Source organism: Diplodia seriata (genome assembly GCF_021436955.1).
Source record: "Diplodia seriata strain FDS-637 chromosome Unknown scaffold_2, whole genome shotgun sequence".
Taxonomy (NCBI): domain Eukaryota; kingdom Fungi; phylum Ascomycota; class Dothideomycetes; order Botryosphaeriales; family Botryosphaeriaceae; genus Diplodia; species Diplodia seriata.
Window position 1 is genome coordinate 2,017,693 of NW_027117309.1, and position 19,198 is coordinate 2,036,890.

At 59.8% G+C, this 19,198-nt stretch overlaps 7 protein-coding genes across 7 annotated transcripts; 1 reads left to right on the plus strand and 6 right to left on the minus strand.

Annotated features, from left to right (window-relative positions):
• Window positions 1–125: 125 nt before the first annotated feature.
• SLS55_001991 (uncharacterized protein) lies at window positions 126–2,367 on the minus strand (the record flags this gene model as incomplete). The annotated part of the gene is made up of 4 exons (XM_066773478.1): window positions 126–333; window positions 398–1,353; window positions 1,406–1,470; window positions 1,524–2,367. The coding sequence occupies 4 exons, from the start codon at window positions 2,365–2,367 to the stop codon at window positions 126–128; spliced, it is 2,073 nt and encodes a 690-aa protein (XP_066636045.1).
• A 351-nt stretch (window positions 2,368–2,718) lies between these two features.
• Window positions 2,719–3,148, minus strand: SLS55_001992 (uncharacterized protein; the record flags this gene model as incomplete). Its single annotated transcript, XM_066773479.1, has 2 exons — window positions 2,719–2,942; window positions 3,004–3,148. 2 exons carry the CDS (start codon window positions 3,146–3,148, stop codon window positions 2,719–2,721), a joined length of 369 nt encoding a protein of 122 aa, XP_066636046.1.
• A 380-nt stretch (window positions 3,149–3,528) lies between these two features.
• Window positions 3,529–4,467, minus strand: SLS55_001993 (uncharacterized protein; the record flags this gene model as incomplete). The annotated part of the gene is made up of 2 exons (XM_066773480.1): window positions 3,529–4,341; window positions 4,462–4,467. The coding sequence occupies 2 exons, from the start codon at window positions 4,465–4,467 to the stop codon at window positions 3,529–3,531; spliced, it is 819 nt and encodes a 272-aa protein (XP_066636047.1).
• Window positions 4,468–5,042: 575 nt separating this feature from the next.
• On the minus strand, window positions 5,043–6,290 carry SLS55_001994 (uncharacterized protein; the record flags this gene model as incomplete). Its single annotated transcript, XM_066773481.1, has 3 exons — window positions 5,043–5,444; window positions 5,506–6,012; window positions 6,072–6,290. The coding sequence occupies 3 exons, from the start codon at window positions 6,288–6,290 to the stop codon at window positions 5,043–5,045; spliced, it is 1,128 nt and encodes a 375-aa protein (XP_066636048.1).
• A 2,022-nt stretch (window positions 6,291–8,312) lies between these two features.
• On the minus strand, window positions 8,313–9,382 carry SLS55_001995 (uncharacterized protein; the record flags this gene model as incomplete). Its single annotated transcript, XM_066773482.1, has 2 exons — window positions 8,313–9,052; window positions 9,145–9,382. The coding sequence occupies 2 exons, from the start codon at window positions 9,380–9,382 to the stop codon at window positions 8,313–8,315; spliced, it is 978 nt and encodes a 325-aa protein (XP_066636049.1).
• An 843-nt stretch (window positions 9,383–10,225) lies between these two features.
• SLS55_001996 (uncharacterized protein) lies at window positions 10,226–11,677 on the minus strand (the record flags this gene model as incomplete). Its single annotated transcript, XM_066773483.1, has 2 exons — window positions 10,226–11,597; window positions 11,670–11,677. 2 exons carry the CDS (start codon window positions 11,675–11,677, stop codon window positions 10,226–10,228), a joined length of 1,380 nt encoding a protein of 459 aa, XP_066636050.1.
• A 1,550-nt stretch (window positions 11,678–13,227) lies between these two features.
• On the plus strand, window positions 13,228–16,282 carry PMC1_1 (plasma membrane calcium; the record flags this gene model as incomplete). Its single annotated transcript, XM_066773484.1, has 2 exons — window positions 13,228–13,290; window positions 13,346–16,282. 2 exons carry the CDS (start codon window positions 13,228–13,230, stop codon window positions 16,280–16,282), a joined length of 3,000 nt encoding a protein of 999 aa, XP_066636051.1.
• Window positions 16,283–19,198: the final 2,916 nt, after the last annotated feature.

Here is a 19,198-nt window from a genome sequence, read left to right on the forward strand (position 1 = left end):
TCTGATTTGTGTATTTTTTCTTTTTTTCAAACGGCGAGATAACGATAACATCAAATTCATGTTCATTTTACGGTATATGTACTCTCTCAAAAACTCTTCTACTCGCTACGGAAACAGGCAGACGATTACTTTACCTCCAGCCTCAAGGCGTCGTACTGAACATAAACCTGCTGAGGCAGCACGGCAGACTCGTAGTCCATAGCGTCCGCAGGCAGGCGGAGCACAATCTCATTATCCTTCTCCTTTAGCCAACCGACCTCAAAGACGAACTTGTTCGCAACGTTGTAGCAACTGATGGCCGAACGCACGGCGCACGAGCTGGAATGTTGGTACCTGCAGCACACACAACGTCAACACTTGGACTCTCCTCCAAACCGCAGGGGAAGAAGAAACTCACGGAATGACCCACGGCTCCAACTCATGCCCATTCACCGTCACGACGAACGGAAGGTTCGCATACGGCTCCGTCGCATTGAACACGTCCGTGTTCCCCGCCGCCGTCTTTGCGCCGGCCAGCTGCACCGTCAACGTCGCCGTCTCGCTGCCCTCCACCACCACCTTCCTCTCCTCCTCCACGTCAAACACGACCGTCCAATTGCTAATCGTCGGCGAGTACAGCGTCTCCGTCCTCACCGCGTTCCCCCTGCCCCCGACGGAGCTCCAATGCACGTAGTTCCAGTCCTCCGCCTCGTCGCTCTCCCCCACCTTGAACCGCACGCCGTCGGGGAACTCGGTGGGGAAGTCGTACTTGGCCCAGTAGACGCGGTACTGCTCGGGCTGCAGCGGCTTGCTCGTGTCGCGGGCGACGCCGTGGCGGAACTCGCCCGCGGACCGGTCGGGGGTGCCGATGCGCCACAGCTCCGTCCCCGCGCTGTCCTCGACGAAGGTGGCGCGGGTGGTGGATGACTCGCCGGCGGCGACGACGATGCCGTCTTGGACGTGCTGCCCGAAGAGGCCGTCGGCTAGGACGGTCAGCCGGTACGTGCCCGCCTTGACGCGGGGTATCTCGACGGTGGCGACGGTGCCGTTGGCGCCGGTGGAGACGATGGCGAGGTCGGACCAGTACTGGTACGCCGTCGTGTCGGCGGCGTTGTCTTGGAAGTCGAGGCCGGAGGTGGTGAGGATGGCGATGGGCCGGCTCCAGCTGGAGGAGGAAGAAGTGTTCTTTTGGGCGGGGAGGGTGACGACGCCTTTCCACGTTCCACGGCCCGAGGTGGGGACGTAGTTGGGGACGTGGGGGGCGATGTCGTCGTAGAAGGCGGCGTTCCAGGACGGGTCGGCGTATTGCAGGGCGTCGGCGCGGAGTTCCTGGAGGGTGGTGCCGGGTTTGCCGCTGTTGAAGTGGTAGTAGAACTGGATGGGTTTAGCACGTGTTCCAAGAGAAAGATGACTGCAGAAGACTTACGGGACCGAAGGTGCGGTCGAAGCCGTTGGTGATGTTGGGGGTGCCGTTGCCGTGGTGGTTGGAAGCTGGTCTGCGGTGAGTATGTTGACAGGGTACAGATGAAGAGAGGGACGGATACCAATGTAGTTGTAGACGATGCCATCCACGGTCAGGTCGGAGTTCTTGGGGCCGTTGAAGTACGTGTCAACCGTGTTCATGACCGTCCAAGCCCCGAAAGTGGCGTTGCTGTCGCTCGTCGAGCCGTCGGAAAACAGCCCGTGCACGCGGTGGTCCCTCCATTGGGCCTGGAACGTGTACTTGGTGAAGTAATCCGCCCACTGCTGCACATAGGGATCTTCTGGCGTGTTCAGCAGCGACCAGGTGGCATCCTGGACGACAACCTCGTTCTCGACCGCCTCCTTGGACGGCAGCGGCGCGTACGTCTTCTCGTTGGTCGAGAGGTGGGTCCACAGCTCGGTGTTGGGCCGGAACAGGGTGCGGAACTCCTGCAGATTACGGAGGAAAGGCGTGGTTTCGTTGTGGTACACAAGCCGGCTGAAGGTGTGCAACCCCGTCTCGCGTTCGCGCAGGAAGTAGTAGAATTCCAGCACCTGGCCCGTCGCCGGATAGGTTTCGCCCATGACGACACCGGCGTACGGAACACCTGAGGAGTCGTTGCCCTGAAAGATTTGGAAATCTGGGGCTATGGAGCCGGGCGTGTAGAAGCCACTAGGCGTGCAGTAGCAGTCGAGATAGGGACCGATGCCGGTTGATCCGCTGACGGGGCCGAGGAGATCCTGCTTGTCCAGGGCCAGGTCGGTAATGACGCCCTGCGATTTGTCCAGGGACAGGTAGAGCCTGTCATTTTCGAGGACGATGTTTGACGACGTCTCGTTGACAGTCAGGATGGCGCGGACCTCGGCGCTCAGTGCCATCAGCCCAAGGAGGGGCCTAAGCACCCGACGGAGGCCTGAGTTTGCCATTGTGGAGGGTGGACGTCCAGGGGGAAGGCTGGCTTGCACCCATCTTATACCCCATGAAACAAAACCCGAGCGCGTGGTTCCTGCAGATGCCTGTGCGTGTGCCAATACGGGGGACCGGGGTAGCGCGTGGAGAAGTCTGGGGGAAGCGGACCTGCATCTCTCGGTCACAGATTGCCCGAGACGGGCACGACTCATTTCTCCGCCAGCCACCAATCCCTTCACCATCTCCGAGCCTCCGGTTCTTGGCTGAATCCTTGGCCTCTTCCCAAGCGAAGTGTGAGGCTGATGTCAACGGCGCAAAAGACCCTTGCACCAAAACATTTGAGATTGCCTTTTCGGTCTAGCTACTATCTACTTCACGTAAAAGACCTCCTCCATCACCTTCCACCACGGACCAGCAGCGCTACCCTTTGCACCCGGATGCGGACTTTCCTGCATCTTGTCCGTCATGCTCCACCACTCCTGCACCTTTTTATTCGCAGACATGCGGGCCATGTCGGCGTCCCAATCCTCGCCAACCCACTTCATGGATGCAACGAGCATCGGCCGGGGTTCATCCACGAAGAAGATGGAATCTGCCCGATTATCAGTTGGCCACTTGCCGGATGTGAAGAGAATCAGATATTGATGACGTACAGTCGACGATGTTGGAATCCTTGATCTGTTCCAGCACCTCGGGCCAGACGGCGGCGTGGCATTTCTTGTATTCGTCCAGGTATTCGGGCCTCAGGTACACCAGCTGGCCGATCCGACGAGGCTCTTTCGTGGACGATGATGACATGATGGCGTGCGATATTTCTGAGAGAGCTTGGGGAGAGGGGGAGAGAGAGAGCTATGGCAAGATGAGGGAGGGGCTTCTTTAGCCTGTAGCCAATTCGGTTGCTCGGCGGGACGTAGTCCGAATTCGGGAAAGCTTTCCCCGCCCGCAACCGAGCTTCACTTCAACTGTGAATAATGGGACATCGAACTCCTCCAAAAACACTTTTGTATTCCTCCAACCATCGGTCCTACATATGCTAACTAACTACCTAACCTACACGCTCAAACCAACCCAACCATCCCAAATCCCCATCTCAGTCCGAACCAACCTCGGTCTTTTCCCCCACCAGCACCTACCCCCCCTCGCAACTCTTTTCCCCTGTGAACACCGCGCCCCAGCATTCACTGGCGGCGGCCACCCCTGTGCCTCCTCCTCCTCCCACCGCCGAAGCGGCGCCCACCACCGCTGCCGGGCTCGCCGCGCCAGTACCTCCCGGTCGGCTGGCTGGTCGGATACGTCGTAACGTAAGTAATCGTAGTAGTGACCACGGTATTGGACGGCTGGACGCCAGCACTACCATCAATACCACCGCCGTTGCCGTTGCCGCCGTTACCACCACCGCCATTGAACATACCCGGACCCCCCTTGGCGGCGTAGCACCGGCCCAGCGGCTGGTCGGCGATCTCGCGGTACGACTCGAGCAGCACGCACGGCGCGGCCGCGCCCGCGTCCCACATGGCGGCGCTGCACCGGTCGCCCAAGGTGTCGCAGTACGCGATGCACGTGCCGTAGTCGTCGATGGAGGCGGCCGCGTCGGCGATTTCGCTGGGGGACATGTCGTCGTCGCTGTCGGTGCCGTTGCCGTCGCCGTCGCCGTCCGTCGTGTAGCCTTGCTCGCAGGCGACGTAGTATGTCGCGGATCCGATCTGGTACGAGCCCGGGGGGTAGGCGAATGGGCTCGTGGTGGCGGTGGCGGTGGTGGTGGGCGATGATGTGACATCGAAGGCGGTTGCTATTCCGCCGTCGTCGGTGGTGGTGGGGCTGCTGCTGGGACCTACGGCGAAGATGGTGGCTGTTCCGTCGTCGGTGCTGCTGCTGGTGTCGGTGTCGGTGGCGACCGAGCCGAACATGTTGGGCGTGAACACTTGGGGGGTTGCTGTCACACCGCTGCCGTCGTCGGTGGTGCTGCTGGGGTCGGTCGGCACCGGGTCCGACTGGAACAGGTCCGTCGTCGTCGTGACGTCCGTCGTCGTCGTGGTGTCTAGCCCTTGCCCGTGGCAGATGTTGGCGAGCATGAGGGCGGCGCCCAGCGTGAGGCGGATGGGACTGAGGACGGCCATTGTGTGGTCGGAGTGGAAGTGGATGTGGCGGACGGAGGAGTGTGGTGGTTGCTGCTGGGGAGAGAAGTCCAAATGCCGCGTCTATCGGGCTGTTATATATCGCTGTTCCTGCCTCTTTCCGGACCAAGTCATTTGCCGTGGGGATTCCTTCGATCCGTGGCGACGGGATGAGTTGGTCGATGGCACGCAGATTGTGGTTTTTCCCCCCATGCGGACGCATTCCAAAACGGGAATTTCTTCAAATTTGCGTGCTTGGAACGCGGCAGTTCGGCATGAGCGACGGATTCCCGGCCGAGTCTACTCTCCAATGCGCGCTAACGCTCTTTGTCGGTTGTGCCTGGAGATCAGTACACTTCCCCGCGGCGGGTCACTGTCAATATGTTGAAGCTTTAGAAGTTCAACGATGGCTAGTATTAATTAGGAAATAGTCAGAAGTGAAACCTGTCTCCCCAGGGACAACAACGTTCTCTGATGAGATGCCACGTTGCGCATGAACATGCCAACATTCCACCAGACCCCCAAATGAGCAGGATGCGCGCTGTGCAAACCGAAAACATACAGAACTCCCCGCTTCATCAAGTTTGAATGCGGTCCTGCTGCCGCATCTCCGTTGCGCCGAACTCTCTTCCCGCCTCCTCCAGCCTCGTCGAGCTGGATTCTTGATATCCGCTGTAATCCGCTCTGGGAAACTCGACGTCAGCCTCCTCCGAACCCAGCGAGTCTTGGGAAAAATGCTTCGCCGCTTTCTTCGCCGCCTTTCGTTCCTTCTTTGCCGCTTTCTTCTCCTTGCGCGACATTTTGGGGAACTCGCTCTCGGGGCCGACGAGCGAGCGACCGGGATGGAAGATGGCGAGCAGTAGCAGGGCAACCATCATCGGAAAGGCGTCGAGAGCATAAGAATACTCCTCGTGAAAAGGGATCGGGTTCGATGGCTTGACCCCGCCGGCGAACTCGCAGATGCGGTATATGATGCGTACCTGGACATCAAAGTGTAAGTGATTTGTCTGACGCAGAGGCTCACTTGACAGGTATGCTTACGGTGATGGCTGTCAGCGTTCCGTAGAGAGCGTAAAGCAGCGGACGCCAGCTGTACTGCCGATGAGCCATGCCAGCGGCCTCAAGCGCCAGCGACTGCCGGTGGAACATGACCATCAACCCGAGAAAGAACAGGATGAAGGCCTCCTGCAACCCCATGCCGCCCATGTAGACGTCGATGCCGGTTTTGATGATGTCGGCCGAGGCGCCCGGGCTCGCCATCAGACCGCCGACGGCCTGGACGATGAACGAGACCACGTCCGCCCAGACAAAATACTTGGCCAGCGATTGGCCCCGGATGCGCCAGACGGCCCGCTCCGGCAGGAAGTAGTGCACCATCCGCGCGAACGTCATGTAGACGAAGGCGTTTATCCACAGCGGTGAGAGCAGGTAGAGTAGTTGGTGGGCGGTGGCATAACCGGCATTTTGCTGGTCGTGCGAGCCCAGTGCGTGCATGATGAAGGCCACGAGCTCCCACGTGGCGCCCATGACGATGACCCAGCAGTAGGTCTGTTGGTCGTGTTACTCGAGGCGACTTGGCCGAGGCTTGTCGAGAGTCTTGGACTTACCTTTTTGAAAACTATCGCCAGCACGAGATGTGCGATTGTGAGGATGCCGAATATGACGGCAACAGCAACGGCAGGTGCAAACTGCGGGTCGAAATTGTAGTAGGAGTTGCAGGCATCGAAAGGGACGTTGCCGTATTTGCCGGGTATGGCGGTTGTGCAGCTCGGCGTTGACGTCGAAGTGGTTGCCGAAGCGGTCTGGCTGGTCGTAGCGGATGCCATTATTGCGAACCGTTACCGATGATCTGCTCTCCAAAGGGCGACATCGCGTCGGTTTATGAAGTTCGCCACTTGCATTGCGCCTGGAAAGTCTGCCCTGCTAAAGTTGGGCAATGGTGTTGTTGCTGCGCAAAGTGGATTCAAATTGCGACGTGTTTTGTGGCGGCTCAGAGGCATACGTCGACAACACAGCCCTTGGCGGCTTGGAAACAGTGCAGGAAACTAACCTCTGGGTGCTGGAGGAAGATAAATTACCAGCTTGAAAGGGCTAAGTAGTAAGCAAGCAGGATGCGGAGGATGCACATCCCTGGCCCAAAACGTGTTTTCAGTTGACACTTCGTCGCACGAGCAACCGCCTCGAAGGGGGCGCAGTCGGCCACGGTTACAACACTGCCACTTTTCCAACGCTGCTGCCTACCGTTGCGGGGCAGACTTTTGAACATTGCAGCTTCTCGAATGTAGCTTGATCCGGCGTACACGAGGTCAATTAGGTACATCTCTCACGCGTTTCTCGACCGACAATCCCTTTCTTTTTTTCATTGTCATCACTTCAGGTAAGGGGTCGCAAATGGTCTCATGTTGCAACGTGTTAAACAACAATGGAATGTTTTGCAGGAATGCACGAGGTGAAGCAATACAGAAGTAATGGACAAATTTCCACAGCACGACAACCTAACGAGGCTAAGATATGATCAGAAACAAGTACGCTGATGCATATGCATAATGCATGTCAGCATGCCCTACTCTACGATGCCACAACTTCGTTCAATCGTAGACCCAGAAGCGCCGCTGCGTGGCCTTGTTCAATCAGATAGCCTTGTCTTGGATAGCCTTGCCAATGGGACTGCGACATGATGCTTGTGGAGATACAAGGCTGAGACCTTGATAGGCCAAGAAGCACTTTCACGTTAACTATATCAATGGCGAATACCCGTGGACTTGATTTCGATGGTTCCCCTCACAAGTGGCTTTTTCCAACCGCTGAAAAACTCAGTCTGACCTGCACACAGTTGTATAGCAGCCATATCGTCTTCCACAAAGAGTCGCTTCGCTGGTTATAAACCCCATATGGCAGAGTAAGGCCATGAATAGATGCCGGCGAATTACCAGCTGATATCGACGCAGCGCATCGACCTTTTCCAAGTCTTCAGTGGACGCAATACGAAACACACTTTCGAAAAACATTCGCAAACCACAAGGAGATGATTGCCGACGTCAAGTTAAAAGTGCTCGAGTACGAGAACAAGAGTAGACTGGTGGCTTGTTCTCGGAACATTGCCTCTTTTGCCCATCGATTTGCCCCGTACTTCGAGGTCGTCAACATGTTTATCCAGTTCAAGCCGGAGTGGATAGCTTGGTCGTGAGGGTCCATTCGAAGCTGCAATTCCTTTCCGGGTCCCAGAATCTATTCCGAGGATCGTTTGCGCACTGGTCGAGATTGCAGAAGATGGCAATCTAGCCTACCTCCACCTGTCGTTCCAGGAGTACCTATGCCAGAAGGGTGGTGCTTTCTCCCTTCGAGATCCATTCGCGGTCCACATGCGCTTGACCACAAGTTGTTTGTCCTATCTGACGCACGATATCCCCTCTAGGCCTTTGCAACCCTTGGAGACTTCTGCCAGCGCTGACCGCATGCCGATTTCCGCCAGGCAAATACGGAAGACCAAGCGCATCTTGTCGAACCAAGCGCGCCAAGAACACTATACATAAGTGTCTAAGTTTCACGTTACTCGCTACGAAAACTATTCCATAAAGTGTTACGCGGGAATAGCCTATGAAATCTTTATATATAACAGTAGTCAACAACTAAAAGGTAGCGATTGTCGAATTTCAATCGGCACTGTATCTAGTGAGGATTTTGCTTCGCTGTTATCATTTCTTTTGCCATTAACGCTCCACCCGTTATACTACATATTAAACAACTCGAGGCGAGCCCATAGCTCTCACACACACTCTCTGTATCAGCAACACCTTCAACCTGCCGCACGCAACCAAGACCCCGCCAAACCTAACCGCCACCACCACTTAATTCGCCCTCGCCATCCTCCTCTCTGCGAACCCCCTCACCTTCCTCCCAACCGCCCTCCTCGCCTTCCCCATCATCGACAAACTCTCCTCATAATCGTCTGTCCCGTGCTCGGGATCCGCATCGGCCGCCACGCACGTCGGCCCGCTCTTGCCGTCCCCCCTCGCGCCGTCGACGCGGGCGAACTCGCGCTTGTCCTTGGCGTAGTCGAACATGTTCTGCGCCGCGTCCTCGAACCAGCCGTTGATGAAGTCGCCGTGCATGCTGTAGCTGGGGCCGCTGGACAGCTCGAGCGGCGGCGCGCCCGACCAGCCGTCGGGCAGGATCTTGCGGAGGTCGTAGCGGATGGAGAAGCGCAGCCGCGGGATGCGGTTCCAGCCGGCGGGGCAGTAGTTGGTCGTGCGGAACGACGACGCGCTGTACGTCGCGTTCAGGCTGCTCGGCTCGACGCAGTCGGGGAACATGAGGATCGTCTGCAGGTGCGTCGAGCAGGTGGACGTCGGGAAGGCGGCGGCTTCCTTGTCGGCGGGCGCGTCGTCGCCCTCGCAGAACCAAGAGAGGCCGACGGTCTTGGAGTTGAGTTCGGCCTGGGAGGACGCGAGGGCGGAGCCGGCGATGGCGGAGAAGTCTTGCGGGATGGGCGCGTCGGCGTACAGGATGTTTTCGTAGTAGGTCGAGAAGCGCTGGGGGACGATTTCGGTGCGGGAGGAGCCGGAGACGTGGTAGAGGGTGGGGACCCCTGTTTGGAAGTCTCGTTAGATGGTGGTGGTGGTGGCGACAGGGGCATGGGTGGATGCATGGATGGATGGGGTGGGGAGTGCTTTTGCTTACAGTAGACGGACAGGTCGTTGGGGTTCTCGCCCGAGGCGCAGCCCTGCTGCAGCTGGGCGGACGTCGGCTTGTCCTTGGTGATGGCGTCGGATCCGAAGAAGGAGTGCATGTGCGACTTGTACTGGCCCGGCATGACGAGCGCGTCGATGTTCTTGCGCATGAACTGGTCGTGCACGATGACGGTGTAGGCGTTGGCGGCGCTCACGGCCGAGAGGAGGGAAATGGTGACGCCCAGCATCGTGAAGGTAAGAAGAAGTGAATGAATGACGGAAAGTTCAACGATAGACGGAAAGAAGAAGAGACAGGGAATGAATGCGCTGCTGGATGGAAAGGTTGGCCCATGTTGGATGTTTATATCTCAACCGTGAGTAGATAGGGGAATCCCGATGGATGCCGACGACTACTTGCTTGGCTTGTTCGATGTTCATAGACGACAATGTCTGAAACAAACGATCCACAGGGTTGCTGCAACGCGGATGTAGCTAAAAGGTTGCCAAGGCTGCGGGTTTCGAGGTGGCTTCCCCTATGCGGTAAGTGCTTGAGGTTGATGGCCAATGACGGTCGGTGCTTATCCAGACCCGGTAAGCGCTCCGCTGTCCATCAATCTCGGGATACGGCGGATCCACATGTCAACGGCAGCGCTAAGGTTCAGAGCCTCCTTTGCCGCTGGAGAAGCGCCCGCACCATTGTCATTGAAGCCATCTCGGTAGAACGACGTCGCGCAATTCGCTATGCCTTCCGAGAATCCAGAGGACACAGTGACTGTTACCTACATTGAAACCGCACACACTTTTACACCCCAAACCCGAATACGAAAGGTTTCAATAGAGCTACGCAGATCATATTGACGCTTTCGGAGAGGCGTCAAAGAAATCTCCACCAAGATCCGCATCGGATCTTGAATATGTTTCAGGTCTCCCCAAAAGACCCACTCCCGCGTGAAGTGCCGCAGCCGCTCCTCGTCTTTTCGGCAACGTTCAACCGAAGCACGGCTACACTTTATTCAGGGACATCAACTCCAACAAAGATAACAATCACACACCTGGACGGAACCTTTGACGAAGATCAATCCCGTTCCCATTTAACGATCCATTTGGTCTGCCGGCGCGGGCACCTGCTGCACTTGCGCCACTTCGCCGCTCTCCGCGAACAAGCCGAGCAACGAAGCCGCTTCAACCGCGCCCGCCTCGCACCAGAAGCTGGGCGACTCCGCCTGCCGCATGGCGAGACGGAAGCAGTTGTCGAGCAGGGAATCATCACTGTCCGTCGTCGTCGACATCCGGGTACGGCCGCCACCGCCACAACAATCGCTCCTCCGCCGCAACCGCACGCCCACCGCCATGGTCATGAAGACGTAGAAGCGGGCCATGCGCAGCGAGTAGCAGTAGTGGTAGGGCGGGATGAGACAACACCACCGGACGACATCATCGGCGCCTTCCCGATCCGCGTCATCATCATCCGCGGACTCGTAGACCATATCCAGGCACGTGCGGTAGAACGTCTGTCCCACCGGTCGCCGGCCGGGCGCGATGCTGTCGAAGAAGATGTCCGAGAGCGTTTCGGCCTCGGACTTGGTCGGTGTCGTCTTCGTGGTTTCGGGGGATCGCGCTCCTCTCGCCGGCGGCGTTGTGGAGTGATCGGAGTGGCGCCATCGAAACCGATCCACCGTCCCAAACCCGCCCGGCGATGGCGGGGGCTGCTGCTGCTCGTCGTCAAATGCCGAGAAGCGCAGGCTGATGGAGTTGAAATCCTTATCTAGGCCGAGCGAAGAGATGGAAGAGCGCCGCGAAAGCGACGATGGCTTCTTCCCGTTGTCCGGCGGGCTCAGGTAACCACCACCACCACCACCACCACCGCCGCCGCCGCCGCCGCCGCCTTCGTTACTACCACTACCGTCGTACTGGTGAGAAGAGAAATCCCACGGACTGCGGCGTTGGCAGGCGGACACGGGCGGAGAGACGGGAGACGCCAACACGGGCGGCGCGAGGGCCGAGCCGCAGCCGCCCATGATGGGAGGAGTGGTGATGGCGTACGGCTGGTCCGGCGTCGAGCAGCGCGAGTTGTTGGCCGAAAGCAGCGACGGCGCGGGCGAGAGCAAGGCTGCCGGGGACGACGGTGCGCCGCCGCAATACTCGGAGATCTCGATGGTCGGGATGTCCGTCGGCTGGTGGTGTTGGAAGGCCGTGCTGTTGCTGCTGCCGCCGCCGCTTCCCTCGGTGGAGTAGTAGTGATTGGGTGAGGCGGAGAAGTCCGAGGAGAACGAACGCTGCTGCTGCGGCGGCGGACCGAAAGTCGTGTCGACATGGAGAAGTGGCTGCGCGGGCCGAAGTGTGCTCGGAGTGCAGCTCCTCCACAGATGCTCGCCCGGCAGCGGACTGCATTGGGCGTCTCCCATCTCAGCCAGCTGGGCCTCGAGCTGCTGGATCCGGCTGGCCAGAGCCCGATGCGCACCGCTGCGTTTTGCCCCATCTCGATCAGCAGCACTTCCTCGGTGAAGGAGAAAGGGCGGCAATGTCTGTACTTACAGCCCCATCCGGTCTTTCAGCTTGGGCGGCCGGACGCAGGCCACACAGAAGCGCACGCAGGTCGAGCAGGGCCCGGCCTCGCCGTCGCAGCGAATCTTCCGCCGCCGGCACCGCTCGCACGCATTCGAGACGGACTTGGTTCGCGGTCGCCAGCGGTGCGGCTGGTGGCACGTCGACGATTCGCCCACGGTCGCGCGGCTGATGCTGGCGGTGGCGTCCTCGTGAGATGCTGCACCGCCCGGCTCATTGACGTCGATATTATTGTTGAGCGGCGAATCCATCATGGTTGCTTCTTCCATCGATCACGCTTCGACTACTCGACTCGACGCAACAAAGCGATGACGTCGCGCGCCCATTCAGCCTCGCTCCAGCAGGTCGCGTGCGTTGTATACCGAGGACTGCGCCACAGTTGAGGCGGCGGCACCGTGGCACCGTAGGTCGGATAGGGCGATTCAGAGGCGCAGCGGGGTACCGGATCGCACTACTCACACGCGCTCGCTCCAGGCAACACACAGTGGATTGAATGCCTCATCGCCTGAGACTGATATGTTGAGGGCTGCTGGAGCATAAGAGAGGAGAGCGTCGCCAAGAGCAATGCCACACTGCGCCCAGCCGCCTCGACCCCTCTTAGTCGCATCTCATCCGCCCTCTCAGAAGCCATCGACTCGGGTTCGGGAAACGAAGACTGAAGGCAAAGCGCTTTGGGCCGTCGCCGATGGCAAAGTAGGTACCGTAGCGACGACTCGACTGCTGCGCCCTCAACGAGATGGGCTGGGTACGAAAGGGGGCGACATGAGCGTCAGTGCTCTGTGTTCAGAGCTCAGACAGAACGGCGGCCATGGTGTGCATGGATGCTGCACCGTGAATCGCTCACGGGTGGTGGATGAGTGAGATGAGTGAGGGGAAGTAGTGGCCGTTGAAGAAAATCGGCAGTGAAAAACCCCGCAAGGACCCGACGCCCTGGACGTCATTCTCCGGGACTTGCTGCTTCGCCCACCACCACTGCCGCCTCAGACAGGGCAGCGGTAAATCACGCAGGCAGACAAGCGGCCGCAGTGGCCCGCTGATGAAACGGCCGGGGTAGACCTGCCTCCGCGTTCCTGGGCGCTTTGCGACGGCGGCTGGGCCTTGGGCGCGGCTCCACACCCTCCCCCATGCCAGCGGACCTCAGCCCAGATGGCCAAGAAGGCTGACTTTGGGCCTTCTGCGACGAAGACTGCCTCGCAGAGGCGAGATCAAACACAGGAGCCAGAGATGCCCGAACGGCGTCTGCTCCCGCGCTCCATTCTCGCCTGTGTCTGTGGCCGCCGCCCGGGCCTGCAGAGGCGGGCTTGGCCTCCGCCCTTGGCAATGTCACCACTGACGGCGACTACGGTGTTGGCGCCATGGCAATACCAGCGCGCTTTACCAGGCCCCGCTGACGCTTCCATTGGCCCCGGGCTCAGCCTCGTTTGCGCTCCGTACAATATGCCCTCCAGATCCGCCCCGGTCGAAGTCAAAGGCAGATCTGGCGGCGGGAAAAGTCACCGCCACACTGCATGCAACCACCACCAGCACCATGGCTCACAACTCCAGCGAGGCTGCCGCCACCGGCCTGCCGCAGATCACCATCGAGATTCCGGTGAGTTTGTTGACTGACCGACTCCAGGCAACGCTTTTCTAACTCCTTTATGTAGGATGGTGATAACAACGCCACCACCTCCTCCACCAACACCACAACCAACGACAACAACAACAGCACCATGACATCTCCTCCGCCAACAACAGACTCCCCCGAGAGTGCAACAATATCGCCAAGCAACCTCAGCGCCTTAGCACCAGCCGGTAACCACCGAGACCGCGCCATGAGCGGCAGCACCCTCGGCCCAGCGCCTTCAAGTCCCTCCCTGTCCTACCTGGCGCCGCCGCCGCCTAAGTCTGCCGGCGGCGGCACATCTTCATCCTTCAGCAGCGGCGCCAGCCTGTTCTCCTACGAGGAGCAGCAAGACGCGCTGAAGCCGGACCCGGGAACCGAAGCCGACTTCGAGGTCGACGGCGGCAACAACGCCTTCGCCTTCTCGCCGGGGCAGCTGAACAAGCTGCTGAACCCCAAGTCGCTGCCGGCCTACGCCGCGCTTGGCGGGCTCGCCGGGATTGAAAGGGGGCTCCGGACCGACCGCAACGCCGGGCTGAGCGTCGACGAGACGACGCTGGCCGGCACCGTCAGCTTCGACGAGGCGACCGGGACGAAGAAGGCGTGGGGGGAGCTGGACGAGGGGAAGAAGACCAGCAATGCCACGGCCACGGCCGGAAGCACCGCACACAGCAGTCCGGCAGCCGGGCCGTCGTCGAATGATGCGTTTGGCGACCGCGTGCGCGTGTTCAAGCGCAACGTGCTGCCGGCGAAGAAGGCGACGCCGCTGTGGAAGCTGATGTGGGTGGCGTACAACGACAAGGTGCTGATCCTACTGACGGCGGCGGCGGCCATCTCGCTGGCGCTGGGGCTGTACGAGACGTTCGGGGTGGAGCATCCCCCGGACGCGCCGATGCCGGTGGACTGGATCGAGGGGTGCGCCATCTGCATCGCCATCGTCATCGTGGTCATGGTGGGCGCGCTGAACGACTACCAGAAGGAGCGGGCGTTTGTGCGGCTCAACACGAAGAAGGAGGACCGCGAGGTCAAGGTGATCCGTTCGGGGAAGTCGGTGCAGGTGTCGGTCCACGACGTGCTGGTGGGCGACGTGGTGCACCTGGAGCCGGGCGACCTGATCCCCGCCGACGGCGTCTTCATCGCCGGCCACAACGTCAAGTGCGACGAGTCGTCGGCCACGGGCGAGTCGGACCAGATGAAGAAGACGGGCGGCGACCAGGTGACGCGGCTGCTGCTCGAGGGCGGCCACCACCACAAACACCACGACCTGGACCCGTTCATCATCTCGGGCAGCAAGGTGCTCGAGGGCGTCGGCACCTACCTGGTCACGTCGGTCGGCGTCAACTCCAGCTACGGCAAGATCCTGATGGCGATGCGGCAGGACCCCGAGCCGACGCCGCTGCAGGTCAAGCTGGACGGGCTGGCCGGCGCCATCGCCAAGCTGGGCAGCAGCGCCGCGGCCTTCCTGTTCTTCGTGCTGCTGTTCCGCTTCCTGGGCACGCTGCCGGGCAGCGAGCTTACGGCCAACGAGAAGGCGTCCAAGTTCATGGACATCCTCATCGTCGCCATCACCGTCATCGTCGTCGCCGTGCCCGAGGGCCTGCCGCTCGCCGTGACGCTGGCCCTCGCCTTCGCCACGACGCGCCTCGTCAAGCTGAACAACCTGGTGCGCATCCTCAAGTCGTGCGAGACCATGGGCAACGCCACCACCGTGTGCTCGGACAAGACGGGCACCCTGACCACGAACAAGATGACCGTCGTCACGGGCACCTTCGGCGACGGCGACGACGATGCCTTCGACGACAAGAACCAGCGCGGCGACGAGCGCCGCTCGACCGCCTTCGCGAGGGACATGTCGGCCGAGCACGCGCGCCTGCTGATCGAGTCCATCGCCATCAACTCGACCGCCTTCGAGGGCGACGACGCGGGCGAGGCCGGCTTCGTGGGCTCCAAGACGGAAACCGCGCTGCTCGGCTTCGCCAGGGACGTGCTGGGCATGGGGTCGCTCGGCGCGGAGCGGGCCAACGCGCAGGTGGTCCAGCTGATGCCGTTCGACTCGGGCCGCAAGTGCATGGGCGCGGTGCAGAAGCTCGCCAACGGCCACTACCGATTTCTGGTCAAGGGCGCGTCCGAGATCCTGCTGGGCTTCAGCACCAGCCTCCTTACCTCCAGCGGCGGCGGCGAAGTGCCGCTCGACCGCGACCGCCGCGAGCGCTTCGAGGCCGTCATCAACGGCTACGCCGAGCAGTCCCTCCGCACCATCGCCCTCACCACCAGGGACTTCGCGCAGTGGCCGCCCGCCGGTGCCGCGTCCGAGGAAGACCCCGCCGTCGCCGATGTCGACCTGCTCCTCCGCGACATGACGCTGCTCGGCGTCGTCGGCATCCAGGACCCCATCCGCCCCGGCGTGCCGCAGGCCGTGGCCAAGTGCCAGCACGCCGGCGTGTGCGTGCGCATGGTGACGGGCGACAACGTCGTCACGGCCAAGGCCATCGCGACGGACTGCGGTATTTATACCGACGGAGTCGTCATGGAGGGCCCTGCCTTCCGCACGCTCTCCGACGAGCAGATGACGGCGGTACTGCCGCGCCTCCAGGTGCTCGCGCGCTCGTCTCCCGAGGACAAGCGCGTGCTGGTCACCAAGCTGCGCGCCATGGGCGACATCGTGGCCGTGACGGGCGACGGGACGAATGACGGGCCCGCGCTGAAGGCGGCGGATATCGGCTTCAGCATGGGCATCGCCGGCACCGAGGTCGCTAAGGAGGCGTCGGCCATCATCCTCATGGACGACAACTTCGCGTCCATCCTAACGGCGCTGATGTGGGGCCGCGCCGTCAACGACGCCGTGCGCAAGTTCCTGCAGTTCCAGCTGACGGTTAACATCACCGCCGTCCTCTTGACTTTCGTGTCGTCCGTGGCCGATGCTGAGATGCGCTCGGTGCTAACGGCCGTGCAGCTACTCTGGATTAACCTCATCATGTAAGTTGTGTTGTTGCTCCACCACCTCCATGAGGAAAGAAAGAAAGAAAAAGAAAAGGAAACCGAAAGCTAACACACCCACGCACAGGGACTCCCTCGCCGCCCTCGCCCTGGCCACGGACCCTCCCACCGAGGCCATCCTCGACCGCAAGCCGCCCGCGCGCAGCGCCCCACTGATCTCGACGACGATGTGGAAGATGATCATCGGGCAAGCCTTCTTCCAGCTCGCCGTCACGCTGATCCTCCACTTCGGCGGGCCGCGTTTCCTTTCCTACCCGGACGCGCAGCTGCGCAGCGTCGTCTTCAACTGCTTCGTGTGGATGCAGATCTTCAACATGTACAACAACCGCCGCCTCGACAACCGCTTCGACATCTTCGCCGGGGTGCACCGCAACGTCTTCTTCGTCGTCATCAACCTCGTCATGATCGGCTGCCAGATCGCCATCGCGTTCGTCGGCGGCAAGGCGTTTAGCATCGTCCGCATCACCGGCCCGCAGTGGGCGATTTCGATCGTTGTCGCCGCGCTGTGTCTGCCGTGGGCGGTGCTGGTGAGGCTGTTTCCCGACGCGTGGTTTGAGGCTTGCGCAAGGTTTGTGGGGGCGCCGGTCTTGTGGGTGTATCGCCCGCTGCGCCGCGCGGCGGGGTCGCTGGGGCGCGCGATTGGCAGGCTTTTCGGGAGGGGGAAGAAGCAGCAGCAGGGGGAGTACGGGAATGATGGGGCCGAGGTGTCGGAAAGCGATGCTGTAGTGGCTGTGCGGGGTGGTGATGTTGGTGGTGATCCGGAGAAGGGGGTTGGCGCCAAGTCGGGATAGATGTGTGCGGCTGGTAACAGGGCTCGGTGTTTTGTCTTTTTGAGTGTTTCCTTTTTCTCCATGGTTCTGTTTGGCTTCAGTACTCTTGTTTTCTTCTTAATATGTCACGCTGCTCATAACGATATATACGCACCCATATAGAATGTAGATACCCCTAATGACAACTCCTCGCCTTATTCCTCCCCATCATGCACGTTCTTGATACCAGCACCATGCTTCGCGAGCATTCTGGCTCTAGCCAAACAACCAACTCAGTACGCTACCGTCGTCCAAGAATCTCAGCCGCCAAGCAGACGCAGTGTCGTGCATAATGGTCCAAATCCCAAGCGCCTTGGTCCTCATTTCCAGCTCACTCGGCTCCAGTAGTCGTCGGGCATGATTTCCCTCCAAGGCGGAAGACCAAGCAGCGGTGAAACCGGGTGAAAATGGTAAGTGGTTGCCTGCCAGCCAATCGATCCAAGCTCGAAGCGGGCGGCGGGGGGCTGTGCAAAGAAGATTCGATTTTTCTCCTCTCCTCCGGCCCAACAACGAAAAAGGTAAATGGGACATCCCCTCCTGCGATTTCAGCCTTGCTGTCAGCCTGTTCGCCCGCAAGGAAATGTTCCGGAGAGTAGTGCTCAGACGCGCAATGTTCCCGGCGGCTTCGCCCCCCAATTTCGATAGCGCCGTGGGCGTCGGCTGCCGACTGGTGGGGGGAAGACTTTTGCAAGAAAGGTGGCTGTGCTGATAAGGTCGTTTCTGCATGGGCTTGGGCTTGGGTTCGCTTGGTGGATGTTGGCGAAAGGCGACACGGAGGCCCCGTGGGGCGGAGCACGTTTGTGGTTGTCAGCCTACCAGGTGGGGATCGCCGGGTTGTACTGTAGTGCTAATGGTGCCCAGGTTTTGCGCATCACCACAGCCTTGTGGGAGACACGTTTCGAAGAGGGCGCGTGGGCTCTCACACCCCGAGCTTTACAACCCCTCGAAGCGGCATCCGGTGTTTCCGGCTGGCTGTTGCTGGACGCTGAAGAGTGTCATCACTCGAGCGAGCTTTGAAATCCGGGTTGGTACGATATCGAGGTCGTCGGGCGGCGGTATTGCTACGGTGAAGGGAGTTTAGTGCAAAATGCTACCTACCTACGGGTGGCATCTGTTGCCTGTTTTTGAGAAGACGGGGCATCTGCTTAGATCCGCAGCCTGGAGGCTTGTGATGAGGCTCCTGACGTCATGATAGCTCGTAGGCGGATTTGTCTTTACGAAATGTGCCCTTCAATGCGGACTTGGGACTCGACATATTGACGTGGAGAGACTATCGATAGATCCAGAAGGGAGAGAGGAAGGACAGTAGAAAGAGAGGAAGGGATTTCACATCATATAAGGTTAAAAGAGTGAGACAGCTGCTGCTTCTCCGGGTAGATCGGCACGAACGGCTATCTCGGCAGGCTGCCCTTGTGTCATTTCAGCCTCACTCTCCGCAACACATTTGCTGATGCTTTAAAATCTTGACCACGAGCATTTTTTGTCTTCTTTTGAAAATATATGTGTCTTGTCTGTCGCATGCCTATTCTGATTGATCATGAGGCGTATAGACGTGTTTTGAGGGAGGAATACATGTCGAACAATGAGTGAGTCATCACTAACGCTGACGCAGTGCCTGTCGAGACCTGCTGAAATGGGATGGTCATCATGGACACCGCGCCCTTTTCTGATACACACAGGCCGCTCTGTCCCAGAGGGATCTCGGACATCCTGGCAGCGCGGCACCTGAAAGGCTCGGAATGCTGTCTGATACACGCCGACAATCCGCTGAGCGCTTTGAAGGGGGTGTGGTTTAATCCGCATGTCCGGGTGGCCTACGGAGGAGAGGCCTACCAGGCCGTCAACCCAACGGGCCGAAGCTGGCCTTCGGCGAGCGAGCGTATTCGGGGCATGTGGTACAACCGATGTTGGAGGTTGTTTGGCAAAATCCGCTTCTTCGGCGAGGACTACATGGTACGGCGAAGGCTTGAGGATTGGACGGTGGGGGACACGAGCGGAGAAGGTGCGAATAAGGAGGTTGGGGCGCACTGCTCAATCAACGAGATGCAGGTGCTTGTTGAAAACGGGTGGAAACATGTGTAAGTTACATC